The sequence below is a fragment of the Homalodisca vitripennis genome, chromosome 4, assembly GCF_021130785.1.
Source record: "Homalodisca vitripennis isolate AUS2020 chromosome 4, UT_GWSS_2.1, whole genome shotgun sequence".
Taxonomy (NCBI): domain Eukaryota; kingdom Metazoa; phylum Arthropoda; class Insecta; order Hemiptera; family Cicadellidae; genus Homalodisca; species Homalodisca vitripennis.
In genome coordinates this window covers 89,681,985-89,706,602 of record NC_060210.1, presented here as the reverse complement: position 1 = coordinate 89,706,602, position 24,618 = coordinate 89,681,985, and the positions used below count along the sequence as shown (strand labels likewise).

General features: G+C 34.1%; 1 protein-coding gene across 1 annotated transcript; it reads left to right on the top strand.

Moving 5' to 3' along the window:
• Nucleotides 1-63: 63 nt before the first annotated feature.
• Nucleotides 64-24,618, top strand: LOC124359737 (cysteine-rich protein 1-like). Its single transcript, XM_046812731.1, has 3 exons — nucleotides 64-215; nucleotides 22,942-23,094; nucleotides 24,488-24,618. Exons 1-3 carry the CDS (start codon nucleotides 176-178, stop codon nucleotides 24,526-24,528), a joined length of 234 nt encoding a protein of 77 aa, XP_046668687.1. The 5' UTR covers nucleotides 64-175; the 3' UTR covers nucleotides 24,529-24,618.

Sequence of the window (24,618 nt, the reverse complement as noted above, 5' to 3'; positions counted from 1 at the left end):
AGTGTCTAGTTGACTGAACCTATTATTCTCAAGGTCAGTGATAACCGGATTGTAGCACAGCGGCGCGCGCGGTCTAGCGGCCATACCTACAGTGACTGCTGGTGTGAGTAGGTATTAGACTACTAGAGTACTACAGTGAGTGTTACAGTGCTGTGTGTCACTACTGCTAGCCAACATGCCGAACTGCCCCAAGTGTGAGAAGCCCGTTTATTTTGGTGGGTAAATAAATATACATAGCAACCTTATGTACAATTATTTTAATTAATAATACAGAATATGCATTCGAAATGTAATTATTTTCACCAATCTTACGTAGTTTGACATAAATAATTTACTGATCCATGTGAATTGGATTTTGTTTATTAGTTTCATAAATTATAAATATGAAAGAATTTAAAATTGTCTAAACTGATTTAATCAACTTGGATTTCAAAAGCAATGGATGAAAGTTTATAATTGAGTTCACGTACTGACAAATGTATTATTTAGTAGGGTACGAGAAATTATGTACATTTTCAAAGCAATGCAAAGCTTTTAAACAGGAAAATTAAAGTTGAAGATCAGGCAGATTTAGGCAGTGGCATGTTTGTTTTTTAAGTTTATGACTTAAAGAAATTATTTGTTAACAAAATATAATTTGAGAAAATGTTATTTTTTATAGTAAAATTTCTCTTAAGAACATTTATTTTTATTATAAAAAATGCGTTATTCTCACACTTATTTTATACATAGGTTATGTATTACAAAAGCATATTCAACCTTATATTCTACTGGTTTTCTTTAGGCCTGATTAAAAGATATTCCTAAATTATGCTTCAAGCAAATGCCAAACCTCATCATGGAGTGATCACAGATTTTTCTAATTTTCATACTTTCAGGAAAAGGCACCTCAAAGAGCTGCGGAAAATCTTAAAATATATAATCTAACCGAAAATCGATTACACCGCCTTACGTTTCTTCAAAGGTCTAAATTAAAAGTGAATTTGTTATTTTTTGAAATTTATGTTAAATTTTAAAACATGGCTGACGATATAGAAACTGAGTAAGAAATAGCCAAATCAATAATGGCACGTTTAGTGGACGAGTCATTGCAGTAAACGGAATTCTTTACATGTTTGGGTTTTACCCCTTAAGTGATTATTAGAGTCACCACTTCTAGGATGCCCCAAAGCAGGTAAGGGATGTTGTCCCACATCTGCGGGAGGTGTTTTGGTTGTCTAATCCCCTCATGTACTGTGGTGAATTATAGTATTATTGATTATTGCAACTTTCCTTATCTCTCCTATTACACTTTTCCTTCCGGTCCCTTTTAAGTAGTTGGCAATTCCAAAAATGTTTAATATAACGACGTAAAATTAACATCTCATTTAATAAGAGCATTTAAAGACCTGGTTAGTCGTTTAAAGGACAAAAAAACCTAGTAGTATGGTAAGTAGTATACGAGAAAATGACTTTGGGCGGCCCAAACACAAACTAAGTTATTTCCACCTTTACAATGCCACGTGGAGTTCCACGAAGTGGTACTTCCAAGTAATGACTAGTTAATAAGTAGCTCAATTAAAAATGACTGTAACACAATAAATATAGCTACAGTGTTACGTGAGTTGTAACTAAACAGTCTAAATCGTTAGGCAGTCTACGTAATAATGTCTAAATTTTATATTTTATTATTATTTAACCAGTTATTATTATCGTAGACGGCTTTCGTTAGAAAAAAATTCGCAGTCACATTTTTCAGATATGAAAAGTGTTAAATTGATTTTTCGTGAGTGAGTTTTAGAACTATCTCTCACCATTATAATCAAATTTGAACATCGGACTGGACCCGACAGGACAGGTATCGAAGACTGGAGAGGAGTGTCCTGAACCAATAAAGGACCGGTCTTGTACACCATTAGCAATAACCTTGTTGAAGAATTCCTTCTCTGGTTTTACTCAGAACTAAACCTATCTATTTATTGCTGAAGGTTTTAATAAGTCAAGATTTTTATGTTGTGTTAAATTATAATAGTGTAAGTTGTATACAGCATATTGTTTTTATAAGTGCTCCTAAATTATTTTAAACATAGAGAAGTTAATCTGGAAATAAAGGAATGCACTCAAAGAAGACTTATAACAAAATTATTTTAAAGATTCAATACATTTACAGTAAATGGAAAAGTTTGCAGGCTGTACAAGCAGTAACATATACTAATGGTATTTCTAAAACTATAGAGACCGTCAATGTTTTTTTTAATAAACTTTGTTATTGACGATGAGTAATTGGAAAGGGTGGTAAGATTTTGGAAGTTTGCCATTGTTATATGTTGAAAAAATATAAAACTACGTTTCCAGGATTCAAACCTATCCTTTTCATTACGTGTCAAACACCGGGTGGCGCGGGGTGTTTTCAGATCCTCACCTTGGTAAATCTAGAGACAACAAGGGATTAGTTGCAATATTGCGCTTCTCAGTAGTTCCAAGTTAACCCATGAGTGATCTGTTAAAGTGATTTTCGTCAGTTCATGACACTCTGCTGCAGTGAAAAGAGGGTTCGGGATGTCATGAGATGTTGGTAGACCCCCGTTCCAGCATATGTGTTTTGTTGCTGTTGAATCTTCTCCATACAATTAATTATCATTATAAAGTGATTTTCGTGTCCTATTTGCTATTTTATTTAGAGTTTACAGTTTTGATAATGGATTCAGAAGAGAAGTAATTAAGCCAGAATTAGGCGGTGTCACTGAAGACATAGAATTAAGTTGATAACTTTCTTATTCAGCAACAATCAATCATGATGAAGACAACTATTGCAATGCTTCTGATCACGACACTTGACAGATGACGATGACAACGAAAACTGGATTTGAAATGGTAAAACCATGAGCTGTGAGACAACCTGCCATTGCTCATATTCCATAATATATCCGGCAGTCTGCTAAGAAGATTACACAAGTACCATTGGAGGAAAGAAACACCAACAGAGAAAATTTGAAGAGAAGGAAATTCAATACTTAGTATGTCCAAGGAACACAGGCATAAAACAAGTGCTTCCTTTGCAAAATGTATTAAACCAATGTGAATAAAGCACGTGAGAACTGTTTTTGAAGAGTGCTTGAAACCCGAAGCTGAATCACAATAAGTACTAATTGTATACATTTTTCTGCATGAGTAATTCTACAACTTCCACCCGGTAAATTCTACTTACTTTGTATATATTATATTTTGCTTTTAATTATAACCAGAGAATGTGGTAAATAATATAAAATAAATGTTTGTTATGTTTTTGTAAACTACAAGGCATTTAAGTTTCCAAAAGTTAGGTAATTTTTCAATGTTACTTTACATTTATTTAACGTTATAAAGCCTGTATTGTACATCTTAATTTTCTAAACAAAATTATTTAAAAAACTGTTACTTTTTATACAAACTTTTGAGGATTGGAGAGAATGCAGGTAACTTCTTTTTTTACTGGTAAACATAATATAATCAGTGATGCTTTGCATTATGATAAAAGCTCGTTAATATTTAACAAAGTATATTGGTACGTTTATTGAAAAATTACTAAAACGGGGGTCTGGTAGAACCACGCCCCTGTAATGGCGTCACATTAACCAGGCCAGTACTTAAGAGCTAACATGATGACTGCGACAGACATCCTAGTGTCTCCTGTCTTATGAGATTTCTTATCGTCACCCTGTATAGACCAGCAGTGAAGGCGTTAAGATGTAAGGTTAAGCATACGTAATAATGAAAAATATGTAGTTGGTATATAGTGATGGATTTACTGAAATAATGGTTAACAACTGAAAAGTTTTATGGCAAGAAAACTTAAGCCGATGTACATCAAAGGTACAAGTTGGTACAAGTCAATGGTAGTAGTAACAGAATCAGCAGAACTGTTTTGTTGGTTTGAGGTGTTTCCCACGCAAAAAATGAAGCAGAAAGAAAGAATAATAATGCAAATAAGAACACATTAATATTTCGCATTTCTATTATTTTATCATTGCAATTTAAAGTGAAAATGGATTCTCAAATGATCGGATAAAATATAAAAAATATACAATATAACATTGCTTATTACAGTGACACAGACGACTCAAATAATGAGGTAAAGGGGTGACACATTGTGACCCATATATTCATGTTTTTGGCGTTCTAAATCAAAACTCTCGTTTGAATAGCACATGGGGTCTCGGTGTTTAACAAATGAGTTTTAGTTATCAACACGTAAGACCCAATGGATCCAATTCTGATGTCAGGTTTAAATTAGCCGATAAAAAAATTAAATGGGTCTTGTTTTATTCGCTATGTATATGATTGTACTTGATATGGTATTTATAATTCTTTTGATGTCTCCTAATTCACTTGTTGTACCAACAGTAAATTAGAACAGTCAAATATTTCTCATAATACGTACTACCTGTATGTTCTAAAATACATTTTCAATGTTCCGATCTAAACATACGCTTCTACAATCGTAGCCATACACAAAATCTGGAATGTTGATATTTTACACGATTTAATCGATCATACAACTTTTCCTAGAAAGAGACTATAATGACTTTGTATGCTTAAATGAAAGTGAATTACAATAATTGGAACACGTAACCGTACCTGAGAGGTTTCCGTGGCAGATGATGCCGTCGGATCGATGCCGTGTTTGTCATCATCGTACTAATGCCGTAGTCCACCACATGATCGGCTTAGTTTTAGCCATGATAGTGTCCGTAAGGCTTCCCTCCGGGTAAGTCGGATTTCCGGGAATTGTTTATGTGGCGTTTTGGAACGGAGATCAGGATCAGTGCGATCGTAATCCAAATCTGTATTGGGATCTCTACCTTCCCTTAGTGTCTTCTATCATATTAGCTAAAGAACAGTGTACCAAGAATGGAACGACAATTTTGGTCATCGTTTTTTGTGTGAATAAAATAGTGAATATGTTATTTTTCCTTTCAAAGAAAAATGTAACAATTTCCTTTACATCCATAACATGACAAGACACAAGTACGCCACACCACGTGCCGTAACAGATTTCGCTGATGCTGCATGCAAAATTTCATATCTATAGCTCTTTTGATTCTCGAGAATACATTCGGACAGATAGACAAATAGACAATTATCAAAAAAGAAGTTGACACGAAAACCACGTATCTTAGAACTCATTTTTGCATAAATGAAGGATCATGCAAAATATACATCAAGTCATGTACATGTGCAAAGTCTACATATAAAATCTATCTTGGCAAAACACATGATACATGTAGATTTTTGTTCATCAAATTGGGGGTTCATATAAGTGTTTCAATAATAAGAATCTACACACCAAGTTACTATAAAATGATGTAATTTGGGCTACATGTGTTAATATGTCACATGTTTGTAAAATGATGTTGTAAGTTGGGCTATATTTATTAATATGTTTGAATCTTATAAGTTTTATTAAGTTTGTTTAAAATTTTCGTTTACTATTTTATTGTTGCCATGCGGGTTACCAATAAGACCATTGTAAAAATAGTCGTTAACGCTCAGCCAAATCCCTTAGAGTGACATCACCATCATCGAACTCAGTGAGCCTTATATAGAAATGAAGTACATACGTACTTTCTAGTCATACATAACTTATACATAGGTTTTCGATATATCGTGCGGACAGATGTACAAATAGACAGACACACACACACACAGACATAAATTAAACTTTTCCAGCTTTACGAGTGATAGGTTTTGCTAAAGCTCAGCCAATACTAAAATTCTTCTTACAGGAAGATTTTGAGTTTTAATTCTTGACACAAACATCCGTCTAGGAGACCCGAAAGCTGTTAAGGGATCCCAAGTAATCAACTGCTGGAATGTACAATAACGTCGCCTAATCTCCAACCGTCTTTACTTCCTAGAAATGGTTCCTCATCCATATCATAGCCATGTACTCCTATTTGTTGTACAATATATTCACTTTACTTTTGGATATGCATTTGATCGGTAACAATAGTCCAAACGCATCTGCTCCTTGTAAAAAGTGCTTAACTATGCATTTTAAAACATTTAATACTTAATTTTAGTGAGAATTTTCGGCTTTTGGTCAACGAGGAGTGCAAGATAGAAGGAGTGCAAAAAGATCAAATGGCTTGGAGAAAACACGTTATTAAATACTTTCTTGGACAAGTCCTGCAGGAAGTGAGGCCGATAAGTTTACAGAGAGTTGTGAAATACTGGCTATCTGCAGGGCTGACATCACCTCTATTATCACCCAGATGCTACTTCCGTCAGACTCCCGCTTATCACGTCACTTATCAGTGTTGCTCTTGCCAGACACACTCACAGCCGTGCCAAAATTCACAGGGCGATCCCTATTTATCTAACTTTGTCACTGCTGATAAAATTGAAGTTCCCGTTACTTGAGGCTTGAGTAATAGCATAAACATGTTGGTTGGTGTTTTACCATAAGGCTAATATTACACCAGTGTAAAATAAAGAAAATTGGCGCAAGAGAGAATTCGGTCGTCTTGATACATTCTTTCCCTTAGACTGAACTACCCTTTTGTTGGTACTAATCTAAACTCCATGAAGTATGATTTAGATATATGATTTGAATAATTCAGCTCATATTATTGCTTATTCAATCTAACTTGGTAAATTAAAAAATTAAGATTAAAAAAAACCTTGGTTAACTATTAAATGTAAAAGAATGCACGTAAAACGTAGATGTTATTTTTGAATTGACCCAAATGAATAAATTCATATATTGTTTTTGTTTCAATACATTTTAATTGGTATGCTACTTTATTTCTGCTCACATATAAATTTTTAACTACTAGCAGTGTGTTCCTTAGAAGTGCAACATTGTTGAAAATCTGTTGTTTTTGAATAGTGCTACGAATCGGACTCCTCTACTTAAAAATTAATTTTAAAAACTTAGAGACAGATACACGGAAAGCCACATTTTTCACTCACCTCAAATGATTTATTGGCACATATTCTTGCGTTAATAAAAACACAAGAATCGTTGTAATAACCCTATTGATATAATCCTGTACCTTAAAACTTAAAATATAGGTATCGAGATTAGCAATATGTTTTGTAATTGTAAAAAAAAACACAAAACAACAACAAATTAAAAAATAAAATAAAAATATACAACAAACATGTATATAGAAATTTAACATGGTGTAAAACGTATTTTAATGTGTATTTAATGTACATAATGTGTTATTAAAATACTTTTTTTGTTTATTTTCTGTAAGTTGTATTTATTTTGTGTGTTTTTATTTTATAGCAATAAGAATAAAATAATTTTTAACTTACCAAATTCAGCAAATTGTATCAATTATTCTTTTTGCCTCCATTTGAATTATGGCAAAATTTGGTAAAAGATAGAATTTTTCATTTTTGCAACAAGACTCTCTGAAGACCATTTTAAAACAATTTAAAACTTGACCGTGACTGATGGGTTCTCGCAGGTATACGAGTAAGTGTGCTGTGACTGATCGACCGTGAAATCAGTAATGCTTCAAGCAAATCAACTTGGACACATCATTCCTGGCCGCTTTTTCATGTACCTGTCCGAGGGAAAGTGGGAACACGTTATTTTCTTGGGTTCATCTAGATTATTAACAACTGCTGGAAGATAAGCTTCGAAAGCAGAACAGGTGGAACACATTGGACTATATCTGAGACTGATTCTGCTCCAGACAAGGAACATTGTAGTCAATGACCTTTCAGTAGTATTTGGCATTTTAGAGAATGACTTGAAATATTACTAAAGGTTGCCAACCATATAAAATGAACATAAGGTGTCACAAAATTATATAAATTAGAGAGGACCGATTAGGAAAGATGTTCGCCTTATCTGTAGAGATACTTAAGATTCTCAATGTTGCCAACAATACAAGATTGGACGGTTTTTGTAAAAACATGTTGTCTCATCGTCTTTACCTTACAGATTACACTATATTTTTTAGTCTAGGTGTCTCTGATGTAGAAGCGATACCAGAGTTCATTTTGAGCTTCTTCTAGAACTCAACATTCACAAGATCATATAGATTTGTTGGAATTTTAATTTCCTCTATTACTGTATTTCAATCGTGTTCTGAATTATTGTAAATGTTTCGTTATTATCTGAGATCTCCTGTGTCTGAACCTAACAGAGCCATTTTAAAATAGGGTTGTTTGCAATTCTGTGCAATAACCATTGGTAGAAATGGCATGGAAGTTTAAAACTTATAATTGACATATAAGTTCATCTAGGTCCAATGAAGAACCCTATTTATTTTGGGCTGGGGTTAAAAAGTTAAAGGGAATTAGAATAGAATAGAATATGATTTATTTAAAAAAATATTACAATAACACATTATATTCAATGGTATACACAATGTAATAAATCAATAAAGTAACCTAAACAACCAAATGTATACACAATGTACAAATCTAATGAGCAAACTTCTTACTTTCATCTGTACGAAATCTATAGATAGGAGAGTCATGACTTGATAATCGATATGTAGTTTCCTCTTTGTCTAAACAAACCCTCCATTTATTTTGGAGTGAAAGGGTGAAATGGAAGTCCCACTCCGTTTTTTCATCTTTCCGATATAACTAATACGTTCTGTTCATGCATTCCGTTGGGCCGTTTAATACTCAATTATATTGGTTTATTTAACGTGGGTTTCGAACCAGTTAAATATTAAACTGATAATATTAATTAATCGATAAAGCTTATCTGAAATTGTAACACTACCGTTAAATAAGAGAGAGATTAACCTGAATTGCAAATAGCGCTAAAATGATAATATATGCATTAAGAGTTAAGAACTTGCGATTAAAAAAAGATGCAATTAATAATTCATATTGGGTTTAAACAATTTAATTCATTATTTTGTTGAAATAGGCTAGAGAACATTGGTAATTTATATTGTAAATACAATGGACCCCATTTTTGAACCCAATCTAATTCGTTATCTCCACACAATAATGAAACACGTCACGAAACAATCGATGGATACGTTTCATGACAAGTCTCAATAAAACGAGCTAAATAACGAGTCGTCAAGCATGTTTGCGCAAGCTCATTACTATCTAGTGTACACCTGAACTGGTTATCGTCTCAATTTATTATTGGCCGTAAAGATTAGCCGGTTGTATCGTGCCGCCCGCATGTTTACTTTTCCTTATCTTTCAGATGTTTTAATCCATTGTCTATGTAGTGATAAACACATGTTTTGATGACCTCAATTTCATTGCTTTACTCGTATAGTAGTTAAATAAATTTAATTTAAAAATTAATCTCACAAAATAATCTTAATTTCAAGGTGATGTTTGAGAATTTTAGTTATAAATCTTGTTAAATTCCACAACAAATCAAGCTAATCAGGTGGGCTGTACAAACCGTGAGTCACCAGCATATTACAGGTGGGTTGTCACTCTGTTATCTGAGTCATTAAGTCCAAGGGCGAGCGTTATTTCCGCTACTGCCGCATTTAAATGAACTGTCACGTCTTACCATACTTTAAACCGGAAAAGTAGTTTAATTTAGTGTAGCGATTGTTTAAACTTCTCAACTATATAATACAAATTATTGATTTAATAAGTCTTTTTACAATTAAAGAAATATAATTTAAATAATCCAAAAGTTTTTAAATAATTGGGTGGGTCCCAATTTGATTAGAAATTTGAAATTCGGATTTCCAAATATTATTCTTTTTTTTGTCTCTTGAGGGAAATTTAATGAGGAACGTTGCAGACGTCTAAATTCACGCCCAAACACGCGCACAACATCATGGAAATCGTGTGTGATTCAAGAAGAGAAGTAGATTCGGCAGAAAACAGAGTTTGCTCACCCGAGGAACTTGAGAAGAGGGGTGAAGCTGAAACAAGTGAGTGTTAGTGGCACTTCCTTTTCCTAAGAAAAAACGCCTTCAAGTCCTCTTATTCCAGTGTAAAATTAAAATGGTTTTTATGGTTTTAACGGTAACGGTAATTGTTTTGTTATAAAATAATCTATACTATGGGATAAGATTTATATGTTTAAGTTTGGAGTAACCTTTACATAAATTTGTTAAACATTAAAAAATATTTAAGGTCCTCAGGCAATTCGCTAAATGGTAGCCTATCCTTTAATTTATTCGTAGTTAAAACCAAATGAAAATACCAACAATTAGATTAATAAGTATGAGGTACTGTTAAAAAATTATGATTGATAAAATATATAAGAAATGTGAGAAGTTTTTATATTAATTACATTTTGAGTGTAATACTAAAATGTCCGATCCAAATATTTGATTTTTCCAAAATTTTTAGTTATTTCACAAATTTTAGAAAGAACTGTTATAAGTTACAGCTAATTCATAAGTTATTGGCCTGAAAAATAAAATTTTGGATTCCAAAATAATGTGTTTAAATTTACCCTAATCCTTAATAATTGACCGAAAAGCGAAATAAGCCCATTCATTTCAAAATGTCCGTGAACACCATAGAGACATTATTAAAATGAATAAACGCTATTAATTTATAATACAAGGTAAAATTAGGTCACAGCCACGTGTCGTAACAGGTTTCGCTCAAGTTGCATGCAACATTTTGAATTTACAGTTAATTCCGTTCTAGAATTTACAGTTAATTCCTGCGGACAGACAGGCAGCCAACAAAAGTAAAAAAAAGAGGTTGTCACAAAAATTACGCATCATAGTATTCTTATTAATTGTAGAATAAAGTCTCATGCAAAATTTAAAGTCTACATACTTGTTGCAATGCTTCTTGACACATCTTGCCACATGATCATTGAGATTTTTGTTAACTAAATTGAGTCATATAAGTATTTAATAATAAACGTCTACACTCCAAGTAACTACAAAATAATATTATATTTGTTGAGACAGTTAGGCTATATGTGTTAACATTTTCATCTCTTATGATTTGATTACAAATTGATTTATTCTGTGATTTTCTTGTTGCCATCATGGTTACCCATAAGATAAATGTAAAAATATTTGCTAACGCTAGCCAAATCCCTTAGAGTAACATTCATCATCATCGAAGAATTTAAGTTTCATGCACAATTTAAAGTCTACAGGTCTGTTCGTTTTCGAGATATCGTGCGGACAGACGTACAGGTAACAGACAGACAGACAGACAGAAATGAAGTTTTACCAGCCCCTCGAGTTATATTCTTCATTAAATCTCAGCCAGTGAAATATAATTATGCACTTTCAGTTATGTACTTATCTTCAGGGGTCGTATTTTTCAATTTCATTATTGTTGGAAAACTATAAACTTGCTACTTTTTTATTCAACGAAATACAAAAAGTTAGTATTCTTTGCACAAATGTATTAAAGCTTTGCTTGTTAAAAGGACATGGAGTAGGAATATTTGTATTGTGTCATTAATGTTAGTATTTTGGAAACTAATAAGCATGATTTATTTCCTAAACGTTCAAAAATGGAAAGGTATGGAAGAACCAGTACAGTAAACAGAACTATTACACAAGTAACCAACTGCAACCTTCAGATAGCTTGTTGACAGTTTGACAAGCAGAAAACCCTAAGAAATGCAATTGCTGTATTTGATCATGTGGTGTCACATTGTCACACGTGGTAAAAGACTGTGGAAATGAGTAAGGAAACTCAATTTGTAACACAGTAAAACGCGGTATTCATTTACTGATGGCTGTGTTCAAGTTAGTCGTCACAACTTACAACCTTGAGAAGCACTAGTAAAACTTAACAACTATCTTGCTGTAGCAAATACTCAGTTTCGTGGAGTCTGGCCTTGGTTTTAAGCCAGACTTAGTTTCGGTTCAGATGGCATCATGGCGATGTTCACGCACGCTCTCATGTCACTGATAAACAGCTTTTACGGTTTTTGGATGAAATTATCAATTTATCCCTTTTGAGTTTGTGTCTGAAAGTGAAGAGACACGAGGTGGAGATTTGACAATAGGGGAGAAAAAGATAATTTTTATGCGTTGTGACGTTTTTTAAGTTGGAGTGGCTGTAGATGTTAAAGTCTACGTTTGGCTTGCATTTGGCTATGCATATATAGGCATATCTCTACATTTTGTATGAGGTTCCTTTCAAGCCGCGTCTGTTTTATACTTCATAATTTGTTAGTTTTAATTTCAAGTGGTGTAGGCTAAATATAATATAATTTATATGTACACGTTTAAATTAAAGTATTTTAATAGCGACAACATAAAAAATACATTTTGTAAAAATAAAATATAACATTATTTACTAATAAAGCAATTTAACAATGTAGATAGAACATAATAATGATCTTAATTAAGATTGATATAATAAAGATATTTGTATTCAATGTGTTCATTTTATATTTATTTATTAGCAGATTTTAACCACTATGTAGAAAACGTAACACAAATAGAACTGTTGATATTAGAATCAACAGAGGTATTGTGTTGGTAATAGTATTGATAGAGGTACATATGCTTTTTATACAGATTGTTTGTAAATACGTTCTTTTCTTGATGGTGAGTTTTTTGTGGAAAAAAAATGTGGAAGATAACTTGCAGCAAGTTCCTACATTTTCCAAAGAGCTTCAGTAGGAGTTCCCTCTTGAAGAGAAGAGTCGCCAAATCACGAGATCCGAATTCCTTGGGGTTCTGTCCAATTTTGTCAAAATGTCTAGAATAGTGATCAGACCATTGACAATTTATATTAAAAGGCATTTTATACATATCCTGGGCTAAGAAAAGATAGATTTGATTTCATTGTATCTAAATGATAAGAACATTGCTAAGGTCGTCTTTATAAATACCAACTAAACAAAACTTTATATAAAAAATGTCCTAAAGTCTTCTCTGAACGGTCTTAACATCCGCGTTATTTGGCAAAGTAAGTTAATTAGTAGCGTATCTCGTACGCCATCGCAAGTAACGTTGAGTGTTTAATGGGTAAGTATAGTGTTCGAAAAGGTTGTTTGAATGCACAATAAAGCATGCCTGCAATGGATCGGAGCACCTGTCTGACTTAGGACTAGAATAGTTTGGATTGTTGTACCAAAAAGATGTCAAGATCTAGCCATAACGTGGCTATGGTGGGAAGGGATGATTCAATGTGAATGTTGGGTTTTGTTCCAATTCACTTTCCTTTTAGTGCAGCGTCTAAAATCTGACGCTGTTACAGACTTAACTTCTGACAGACTCTAGTCTCTAGATTTCAGCTCACATGTTCGTCTGAAGAGATCCAAACATTCCGGTGACAAAGAAGCTCAAAATTAACTCTTTTTATTTTTTTTGTACATCTGAGACACGTAGACTACAAAAGATAATGTAATCTAGGGGAAGAGTCAGGTAGAAAGTTGATTAAATAATAAATAATTTTTGATTTCACATTCAGATGTTCAATGTGAAAACTCAACATTCACATTAGACAAACCCTTCCCACCACGGCTACGTTTTGTGACGAACACATTTTTTGGATATCTTCAGATAAACATGACTCCGAATTTCAGGTGTCAAGTCTGTGACAGCATTAGCTTTTAAACGCTGCTCTAAGAACTGGCGCTAAACTCAACATTTACTTCTAGACTATATCAAATTTATATTGATTTGATTAATTTTTAAAACATCCGTAAAATATCAAATAACCTAATCACTACGATTAACGTTTGCCAATAAATCAGTTCGTAGAGCAGTTTTATGAATAGTGCAGATAAAGTGTTTTTTTACAAGCTTCAAACATGTTTTCTTAACCGTCTAAGATCTAGACAATTTCTAAAATATTTTTGATTTCAAACTTTTGATAGTCATTGTGTTAGGATACCTCCAAGAAAAATGTTGCGTATTAAGGATGACTATAGCCCACCCGACCCTGGATGAGCCAGAAAGAAAGACAAGGATGGGTGAGATAAAGGAACCACTGGCCCGACTAAGTAGCTGCTTGTTTTACGTTATTCACCACTGCGATGATTGTCTCCGCCAACAATAACTGCTACAGGACATTGTTTCTTTTTGTTTCTGGATTGCATTTTGTGTATTCAGGGCCAAAGCAGTCTACGTAGCAGCGAGTTGTTTTTTAATCTGTAGAAAATGTAAAGCGGAAGTTGCTTCTTTGTTCTCAGCTCGACTAGCATTGGTGTTTTTGGTTGAAAGAGTGAGATCCTTTTCCGTAAGCAAATTATTTACCGAAACCAGTAGCTTTGATTTTCTAATTCAACAAGCTGGAAAACGATTTAAATTAGCACATATTTATTGTAAAACATATTAGTCAATATCTTCTCTTGTTGACACAATTTTTTATTCCTACTGTATTTGACTGCAGCTATTTTTGACTCATTATATAATTTATTATAATACGATATTTTTTTAGCTCCTTTCTTCGTATAATGGTTGCTTTAGGCGATTTTATGCTTTGGGTCTACTAGATGTTCAAAGCACAGACAGTTGGGTTTCCACCTTGACCGAATGTCCTGGCAAATTATTGTAAGCGTTTAAGTTTGCTAAGTCCTCATCGTACCTAGAGTAAAGGTTGGGGTGTAGAGAGGTGGGGGGGGGGGGCAAGTGGCAATCATGACTAATGCGTCGCAGCACAATATGCGCGCACTCGTCGTCACGCACCCCAATTACGCGCTGCACCCTGCACCCCCTCCCCCTCCTGCCCCTCATACTCTTACACTCTCTTATCATGCCTTGCTTATAAGAAGCCCTATACACCTTGCTTTCATGGATTGTTGGCGAAGATGTTACGCGAATAAGTGAAGAGTGAGTGCATTATGGTCTTGTCATCACAGCTTTGGTGACAGGATAATTTTATTGTATCAAGGTATATTGTAACTCGGAATCCAACCCCGAAACATTTTCGATCAAACCACTGTTACAATAATCGTTATAACCACTTTAAGCCTATTCAAACCGATCAAAATCTGAAACGAAAGAGGTTGGAAACTGTTTTAGGAGGCCCTCTACCATTACCGTTCAACGCATTTTGCTGTGTAATGTTTATGTTAACATCCTGAGGTTCTAATGCAGATCTCTCCGAGATTATTCATACATCTCCATGCATTTAACGTATGTGCAGATGTACATGTGTTACATACAGGGTGTTTCGTAAAATAAATGAAAAAGTTCTTATATAAATTTTTCATTAAGTTCTTGTCATTTTTGTTGCACCCGTCAGTGTTTTTCTATTATAATTGGTAACCACTTTGATTCACATTATTGTTACTTTATAATCTTATTTGTCTCAGTAATATCAGACTTGGAGCTACAAGTGATGGCAATAATTTTACTAGTTTCAAAGTTACGCAGCATTCTCTAATGTTACTTGAGCTGTATGGGAGTTACCAGGAGGGAGTCGTCGAAGTTAAATTCTTACCTTCTTATGTTTTAGGGTATTTTCTAATTAGATTAGTACTTATCTAGTCGCTGAAATCTAAAACAGCGGTAAAAGTTAAGGTTAATTATTAGAAAATGTATTCTTTATAAAAGTAAACAAATTAAAGATAATAAAAAATGTTTACACAGAACAGTTAATTATATGTAACAGGTTCATTAAATTAATTTTACACAACTTTAGAGACCAAGATGGGATTTTCCATTACTATAAAGACTAGTGGGGCGTAGTCCGTGTGAATTTTCGACATAAGCATGGACCTACAACTCTCCCAGGAACCGCAAAAATGCCCATGTAGAATTTCAGTACAATCGGATGAGTAGTGTACGTGTGAAAACAAAACAAACAAAAAAAGACACTTGCGCATTTATAATATGATTAAGATTAGGATACGTTATCTTTATACCGAAACGCGTTAACTATTTTTATCTTGGATTGTACGACAAGGTATGTTTTAGTCTATAAATTGTTGTAATTTTATAATTAAAGATATTTTATGTTCTTACACTTAAACTGATAAAATATTAAATATGAGCAAAAAAAACAAACAAAAACAAAAACACCTATAAACCTGTAAGGTTTATTCTAGAAAAATTAAGACGGTACAAATGTGCAGTAGTATAATAGTTAATATTAGTAACAAAATAAAAATCAATTTATGAGTATGGCTTTTGGTTAAAAGAAATATTTATTTACATCGTACATAGGCTAATTCTAAATATATATTTCAAAAAGTATTTAGTTTATAAATTATTACATGGGGGAAACCCAAACAATATAAACACTTTGAATATAGTAAGTAAAAAAACACTATTGCCTGTACAGAATTCCTACTAATCTCACGAATTTTTTATTTAAAAAACTACATAAATGAATTTCGCAAATCTTAATTCAGAATTTTTGGATTTGTATTAGTTACTTCCCCAAGCCTAAAGAATGTCATTTCGACCGTGAGCTGCGCGGCGGGAAGGCTCATGCTTCTAATTGATTTGTATTTTATACTAATAAATACAAAATTGGAAAAGCTATATCAGGGTCACCTACATTGACTTATTTGGTTATCACAAACCTATCATAAGCATGTTTACGAGTATCACACTTACCAAATTAAATTAGGGCAATTAAGTCAGGCATCATTTATTATGTGCTTGGTTGATATAGACCTACAGTGAAAGGTGTTAGCCAAAATTCGTTTCGGAGATATGCCAGAGACGACCGTCACTAATATAAGAATGATCGTCAAGGCAAGGCTGCGGCTTTCTATTCAAGAGGTCACGAGTTCGATTCCGGGGGAGGCTAATATAAATTTGCAAATTGGTTTGGACTGATTTCCCTTAAGAAACGTCTGGTGGAGCCTAACTAATTAAAATAGTTATGTCATAGAAATAACACGTTTCTCAGACATTATTTTTCAAATTATTTTTACATAACATATCAAGATAGCACATTATACTGTACACGAAAAAACATAATTTTTCAACAGTTGTCAAAGTGATTATTTTTCAAAAAACCAAATTGTACACTAGGCTGTGCCTCAAACATCAGTTGTATTTAGTGCTTCTCCCTGGTGGTGAGTTCTGGAACTAGTTCAGCCTGTTTGTTTATAGCCTTCTCAAATGTTGTTGAATTGTGTTCTCATTTCTTTCTACCAATAAATAAACTTTGTAAACACTTCAGAGTACAGTATAGTACACAATTTTACGATTGGCCAGCGTTTATTTTACTAACCTGAAATGGATAACATCCTCCAAACTTGTGTTACAATTCCATTAAATTTTAAGATCTAATATCTTTCATCAATTTGATGTTTATTATAATGGAATATCCTTGTATTAAACAATATATGACCACAAAAATAGCTTTAATTTTCCACGTATTTGGCTTTTGTACATTTGATAACACTAGTCATAAGAGTGAAAATTCTTGTTTTGTTTTACTTAGCATTAATCCAGGTTTGAATTGAGTAAGAAACTCCTGTACACTACAGCGTGCACTGGGTTTGAGGATGTTATAATATTAAGAAATGTTAACATGTCAGTTCACGTTGCCGTCTCCTCCCTCAATTTTTACATACCGCACTGATAATATGCCTTAGACATTTATAATAATTCCAAATGAAAATTCTCTGCCAGTCATCAGTATGGAACAAAGAAAGGGGGAGGGGGGCGTGGCAAAGTTGGTCTGCAAATCAGGCAGGATATTCCATAGTAAATATTGAATTGTACATTCCATGCGCCAAGATGTATTTCGATGACTTCAGTTTTCCCGCGGGAACTCCGTGTGTTCCTGAGGGAACTCCGAGGTGAGTACGTATGTCGGAGCAAACACACGTTATGTCCCTAGCTATTTAGAGTGCACACCACACGCACGCGGTTCCTTACGCAGCCAGAACTAATTGGGGTGCGTGAAGCCGGAGAGGGCGGCATTGTCGGGAGACGCATTAGGCCTGATTGCCACTTTCATATGTCTCCCTCTCGCTCTCTCTTTCGCTAGGGAATGAGCCCTTCTCCTCTTCGAGCTTTTTCAAAACCCCTTTTCAAATATTTTTTAAAGTTCCTTTCAGGCCACTGACTAATCTGAGATGAGTTTTCTTACTTATCCAGGACCGTCGTTCCATTTGATGGGAGAATTTTAGAGTACTGTGGTCATACATTCTTTATTATACTTTTTGAAACAGTTTTTGGCGAACACGATGCCAAGGAATGGTCTCAGAATTAGTTAATTCTCAGTTATATAATATTAACATATAATAATATAGGATTTCGTACAACCCTTACTATTTCAAACATACTAAAGTCATAATTGTACAGCTAACTCGTTAATCTCTTATCTGACCCAACTGTTTCAATAGATTACCAAGAAATATTTCTTAAGATTCAGGTACTTTCTATTTATAAGTATAGTTTTTGATAAAAATGATTTACCTAGTTTATTAACTGACAGGTCTTTAAATTAGCGTGGTTTACCTATGATAATTCTTAATTGAAAGGTTCTAGAAACTTTTAGAAATTTTTACGTAGGTTTCAAAAGGTGCAAGGACAACAAAATTGCTCTTACAGTCAGTTATGTAGATGCGCTTGTTAGTTAGATGTGCCAGTTAGTTAGTTGCGCCAGTTAGTTAAATGCACCAGTTAGTACTTTTGTTACGTACTATCGGGTTCTTCGATACTCCGTTATATCGGATTATTGAGATTGTACTTTTAGTTAATAACTCTGAACATTCTGGATTCCATTTACACGCACAATTTGATGGCATATCCATCTTTTATAACTCAACATAAATCATAAAATGCTGTGTATTGTAATGGAGAATATGCCTGGAAATATCTTTGTGAAGGCCAAAAGTAAATATTGCACTCCTTAAACCTTAAACCTCTTTCCCTGCAAATATGTCAAAACAGTGCAGCTTTTATTAAAACAACATTGATATATTCATACTTTCTTTACGGTTTATTTTGCGTTCTGAGGGAAAATCTTACAAGACAAAACCTCTTAAAAATTAACCATAAGTTCAGACACAATCTCTGTACAGTTTTTGTAGTAGTGTACAGTCTTGTACAGCGGACAGTTCTTACCTTATGCCAGCATTAGTCTTTATTGAATTAGGATCACCCTCAGGTAAGGAAGGGAATAGCTTCCAGCCAAAAACAAAGTGGTGAGATATTTTAGCAAAGTACCCAACTCCGACCGCATATGTGTGAGATCCCAGGAGACGGCTTTGTGTGGACGCATTAGCGGTGATTGGCACTTGCAGTGGTGCATCCCCCGGCGCCGCGACTCTCTCGCAGTAGGCCTAACCCTTGGCCTTCCTCGGGGACTCCAGCACGTCTACTAGCGCCTTCGACAATTGCAGCAATTACTTAACCGTCAAGGAGTCACACTCTCCGCGTCATCTTTGAAATTAATTGCTATCTGATTGAGGTCCGATGGCAGTGATGTCTCCTGTGGGAACTCCTGCAGACAATTCTGATGTCGACGATTCTACTTGCATTCCTAATAATGCAAGCCCACACTCACTTTAAGTGGAGGTGACGCTCATTTCATGCTGTACTCAAAACCAATATCAATCTCTTCGGAGCTTCCAGCGAAGTGTCCAATAAATATCGTTATAGATATTTTCGTAAGCGCATATAAAACGTAAGACTTAGTAAATAAGCCATGTTCTATAAACGTATTTAGACCCAGGAAGTCACAGTTGGAATTACAATTGATATACTGAAGTACCAGATTTAAATTAGGAGCGCAAAACGGCGTCAATGATAGAAATAATGTGAGGCATTTTCATTTTTTCCTTTATGTCAATTAGAAACAGTCAATAATTTGGGTATTTTCAGTGAAAGGAAATGGCTTAGGAACTTGTCAAACATATGTGCAAGTAATATATCCGGAGTACTTAACGTGAGTGTGATTCCTGATGAGAAAATGAGAATACCTATTCATCTAAATTACACTGGATGGATGGCTTCTGAATAACCAGGCAGGCCTCATTAATGGCCTTGGTGCCTTTGATGTCGAAACTATGCAAAGAGTTTGTTTTGAAAGTCTATGATAGTGTGAGATTTCAGAAATTGGTCGTCAAATGCCACTGGTTTGGGTTGGGGGCGAAGTGGAATGGTTATCGAAAGGGTTAAAACATTTTTAGCTTTACAAATTTAAATGCAACCTTTAAATAATAGTTATTTCACCTTCAGTTAACGATTATAGAGACAGAAGTCGTCATTAATGCCACGTAGTTGGTTTTATATGACTGACGTGGTTTTGAATTTTTATGACGTATGTGACAGTTGGTGTATCAAGTTAAAAATACGATAAGAGAAAAGAATATGGTTTGATATTTCTAGCCTATAGAAATCCTTTTATTTCGACCCCCCACCATATACAGCGGTTTACTTTCTTAGAGGAAATTCCTCTACCTATTTCAGGAAACTGTGTTGTATGAATAATTTATTTATTTGTACGTGAGGCATTGGGTCATATGGCACTTTCTTACTTTTAGCGCCAGAATGAAAATTGGTTCTTGACTGTGATTGAATTTGTCGGATTCTATTAAATATACCTAAGTACACATTATTTTTGTTCCCATCGAAAAGGTAAATAAAGAAACACTTATTAAGTTTTAAGGTACGAAACAACATGAGTAGGCCTAAAACATAGTTACCTAATCGCAAAACATCAAAACATAGATAATAATATCTCAGTGCTTTGTACTCTACATTAATGCTTATTGTTTAATTAAGTTTGTATCATAAACTCAAAAAGGTTTCTAGGCGGAGTATTATTACCAATCCTCACCCAAACGTATTTTTTATTTTATTTATATTTATTAGTCATATTAGTTCACATTACACTAATATGACAAATGTAAACATATGACATGTCAGTTTGTCATATAAATTATGCTAACCTACAATAAAATCAATTAATTAAATTTCATACATATAATCTACAATATTATATATCTACAATATATAACCGTACATCCCTGTAATAAAAATATCAATAATTAAAGTTCTATTCCAAAAAAGTCAGAAACACTGTAATTTTCCCGGGTAATAAGTTGCTGTTTTAGGGTACTTCTGAATTTGGAGATAGACTTTTCCAATTTTAAATGGGAATATTATTATTGGAATATTAATACATCATTTATATAACAGGGAGTTTATTAGATAATATAAGAGTAAAATGCTCCATAAAATGTAAAAAGATGGATTGGATAATGTAATTTGACCATGTCTTAGTCGGTAATGATGATTGACTTGTTCATTGTATGGATAAATTTTGGTATGGATTTAAAACCAAACTGCAACCGGCTCCTAAAAGAAGAAGCGAAAATAATGAGGAAACAAGGGTTTTGTCATATCGCAGAATGACTTGTGTCAATAGGAAAAGAATATGTGCAACAGACAGTGAGAGAGGTGATAGATAGAGAGAGACAGAAACAGTTGATGAGTGCATATAACGGCCGCCATCTTCACATTACGTTGTGGACTCTTTATTAGCTCTCTTGGCTGCTAACAATGACAATATACGGAGCCGGCATTGTCTCCCGTCTCTGTCTTGGTCTCCTTTGTAATTACAACAAGAAAAGAAAGATAGGCGGATCGACAAGTTTTCTCTTTAGACTGCTCTGACAAACATTGTCCAACGATGGAACAATGCGGATGATAATTATTTTAGATGTTTTTTATCGATCTTTTGAGTGCGTAATGAGGAAAATTATTGATGAAAGATGAAAGGACGTGATGAATGAATGTGTTATATGCTTGTTGGTAACAAAAGTTGAGTGTTTGCCTGCAAAGGTAATTATTAAGATCACGCCAGGGGCTTTTTGAAACCGTCGTTGTCAGTTCGTCTGTCCGTCGTTCTATAAAATAACTCTCGGTAGAAAGTTCTAGCAACAATTTTGATACATAGGTTCATATTTGTCTAAAGAAGACCATTATTGATTTTGGCGTCAAAAGGTCAAAGGAGAGTCCTTCTCTCTGTATATTTATCCTTCTGCCCATGTATGCAAAACTCTCGTTAGAATAGTCCTAGCGACTTCAATTTTGATACATAGGTTCATCTTGGTCCAAAGAATAACTATTGATTTTGGTTCAAAAGGTGAAAGGTAAATCTTTCTGTCCGTCTATCTAAATTAATTTTTTCGTAATCGTTGTCTTCCTATTCTCCACCCATTAGTTTTCTGAGATCTGTAATGAATAATAACAAGAAATATAGGTGAACCAGTTCTACGCTATGTGTACAGTCTTAATAGGCAGTGGATGGCAAGGAAGGAATCGGACCTAATCGCTAACTCAAACTCAAACATCCAACCCTCTCGGTAATTGATACTTCCTGCTTGAATATGTTAGACTTGTTAGGACAATCAAGGCGAACGAAGCTAAAGGATAACCAGTTAAACAAAGTGGTTGTTAATGCTATGAAGTTGTTAAATTCTTAATACTGTAGATAAATGGTGAACTGTTATACTGCTGTTTTAATAACTGTTTACTAATAATCGTAGCTATGTGCTTCAGTTGTCATCAGAATTCGATTATCAGTCGAAAGAACAATCATAACTTTTATACATAACGCAGCTATGGTAGGAAGGGTTGATTTAATTGAATTTTGAGTTTAGCTCCATCATTTTCCTTTTATTGCAGAGATCCAAAGAAAGTCTGTGCCAAAGAACCTTCTTGAGTCGACTTCTTTGGATGTCTTCAGACGAACCTGACTCCAGAATGCAGGAGTCATGTCTGAGACCGAAGCTGCAATTAAAGAAAAATGACCTGGAGTCAAACTCAAAATTCAATCATACCTTTTAAATTTTTCTCTTAGAGAGACTAGTACCTATTTCCTACATGGGACTAATGGAATTTATCCTGGATCCATAAAATGCCTATAATTTTTTTTTCTTTGTAGATTTAGAGTTTGCTTTTCTGAGACAGGAATTTTGTCTACAATTTTTTACAGCATTTCAAGAACTTATATTGTGTTGTTCGATTGTTTTCTAATTTCAAATGTTAACCCCAATTTCTAAATACGATGAAGCATGGTGCTAGAACGATGTGTTTGATATCATCCTTGCCAACCCAGAAAATACTGCCATACAATGATGGTCCTGGCATGTTTCAGCCGAGAGGAAGACGTCCCTGGGCAAGGACTGGCATGCGGCATGTCTTCGGTGCGAGAAATGTAACAAGACCTTGACCCCTGGCAGTCACGCTGAACACGATGGGAAGCCTTACTGCAATCAGCCCTGCTACGCCGCCCTCTTCGGTCCTGGAGGTATGCCTTTGGAGTAATACTCTTGTCAACAATTTAGTCTTAGCCCAAACAATAAAGGTGGGTAGAGGATTGATCCACAATGGAACAGTGTTGTTCAATTTTCGCTGAATCGATGTAATGTAGCAGGTGATCTAAGATTTAATGTTGCAGTATTAATGGGACGTGAACCTATGCAAGATCTCATTGTCAAACCTTACTCGACTCGGAGAGTATATACTTTTTCAAATGTGCAGTACTTCACCATGGTGTGTAGAATGTTGGGATCATTGGCGAATAGGTGTAAAAAACATCTATCCTAGATAAGTATTTTTTTTTAAATTTGTTATTGACGATGGATGATATAGGCATAATATAGGTGTCAAAAACCCTAAGACCTAAGGTTAAACAGACATAAACACTAAAAAGGTTAGATTAAAGGTTAGATCTGTGAACTGTGTAAATACTCGAATAATCATCAAGAAATGTTCATTGTTGTAGTTTCGTGAGCAGATGGTGTTAATGAAATGTTATTATTATTCGTAAAAAACATTTATAAACACAAATTAAAGTAATTGTCTGATTATTCTTTGTGGAAAATCCAACAGTCAAATTTGTATCGAAATTGTTATTCCGTAATTAAGCATATTAAAATGTATTATTAATTTATGTCGATTAGAATATTTTGGCTTAAGTTACTAAAATTTAACTGTCCTAAAATTGCAGTTTAAAAAGAAAAACTTAATAAAAGGATTGTGAAAAATTGATCTTTTTTAATGTGAATACTATTGGAATTTGACAAAGTTCAAATAAAAAAAGTGATAAATAAATACATTCCGTACTCTATCTATATTTCAGTAACTCAAGAACTTTTTATATTTGGAGAAGAATTTGGCGCACCTTGTGTTAGATAGTTATGAAAGTATTTTAACACTACTCATAACAACTGACAGGGAGTGTCGATGGCCGAGCACTCTAAGACGTTGGACTTTGGGTCTGAGATAGCGCAGGTTCAAATCCTGTCTGTGACCGATGCACTTTTTATCAGTACCATCGACCTTGAACTGTATTGACTCTCCTCCTTATTCCGTTTGATAAGATTCTGGCACAGGCCAGTGGCCCATGAGGACGTGCAGAATAAGCCTTAAAGGTGGGGGATTGGGCTCTCCTTAAAATAACCTGCTTCAAGAGATAGTTTTGTGAGGAAACTGTTTAGTTCTCTATTATATGATAATCCATGTATTCACAATTGATATATGAGATTCCTTAAATGAAACACCCTGTATATTATACAATTATTTGAAATTTTCAAGTTTGTAAATTAAGCATTAAGACAAATTTACTGTCTTACTTAATGTGGACTTCAAAGAGTTTGTTTGTTAAGTAAGTTCTCACAAGAGTCTGTATTTTGTTTCAGGATTTGGTCGGGGAGGTGCAGAGAGCTATGTGTACAAATAAATTTAGCGTCGAATCTCACTTCATTCCATTCCTTATTTAATTTACATTTTATACATTCAGAAAATGACAAATATATAGAGTTTAGACCCA

Excerpts from the sequence above, each read along its gene's own strand:
- LOC124359737 (XM_046812731.1), top strand. The coding sequence starts at position 176 with ATGCCGAACTGCCCCAAGTGTGAGAAGCCCGTTTATTTTG. Across the intron at positions 216-22,941 it reads TGAGAAGCCCGTTTATTTTG|CCGAGAGGAAGACGTCCCTG; the intron begins GTGGGTAAATAA and ends GGCATGTTTCAG. Across the intron at positions 23,095-24,487 it reads CGCCCTCTTCGGTCCTGGAG|GATTTGGTCGGGGAGGTGCA; the intron begins GTATGCCTTTGG and ends ATTTTGTTTCAG.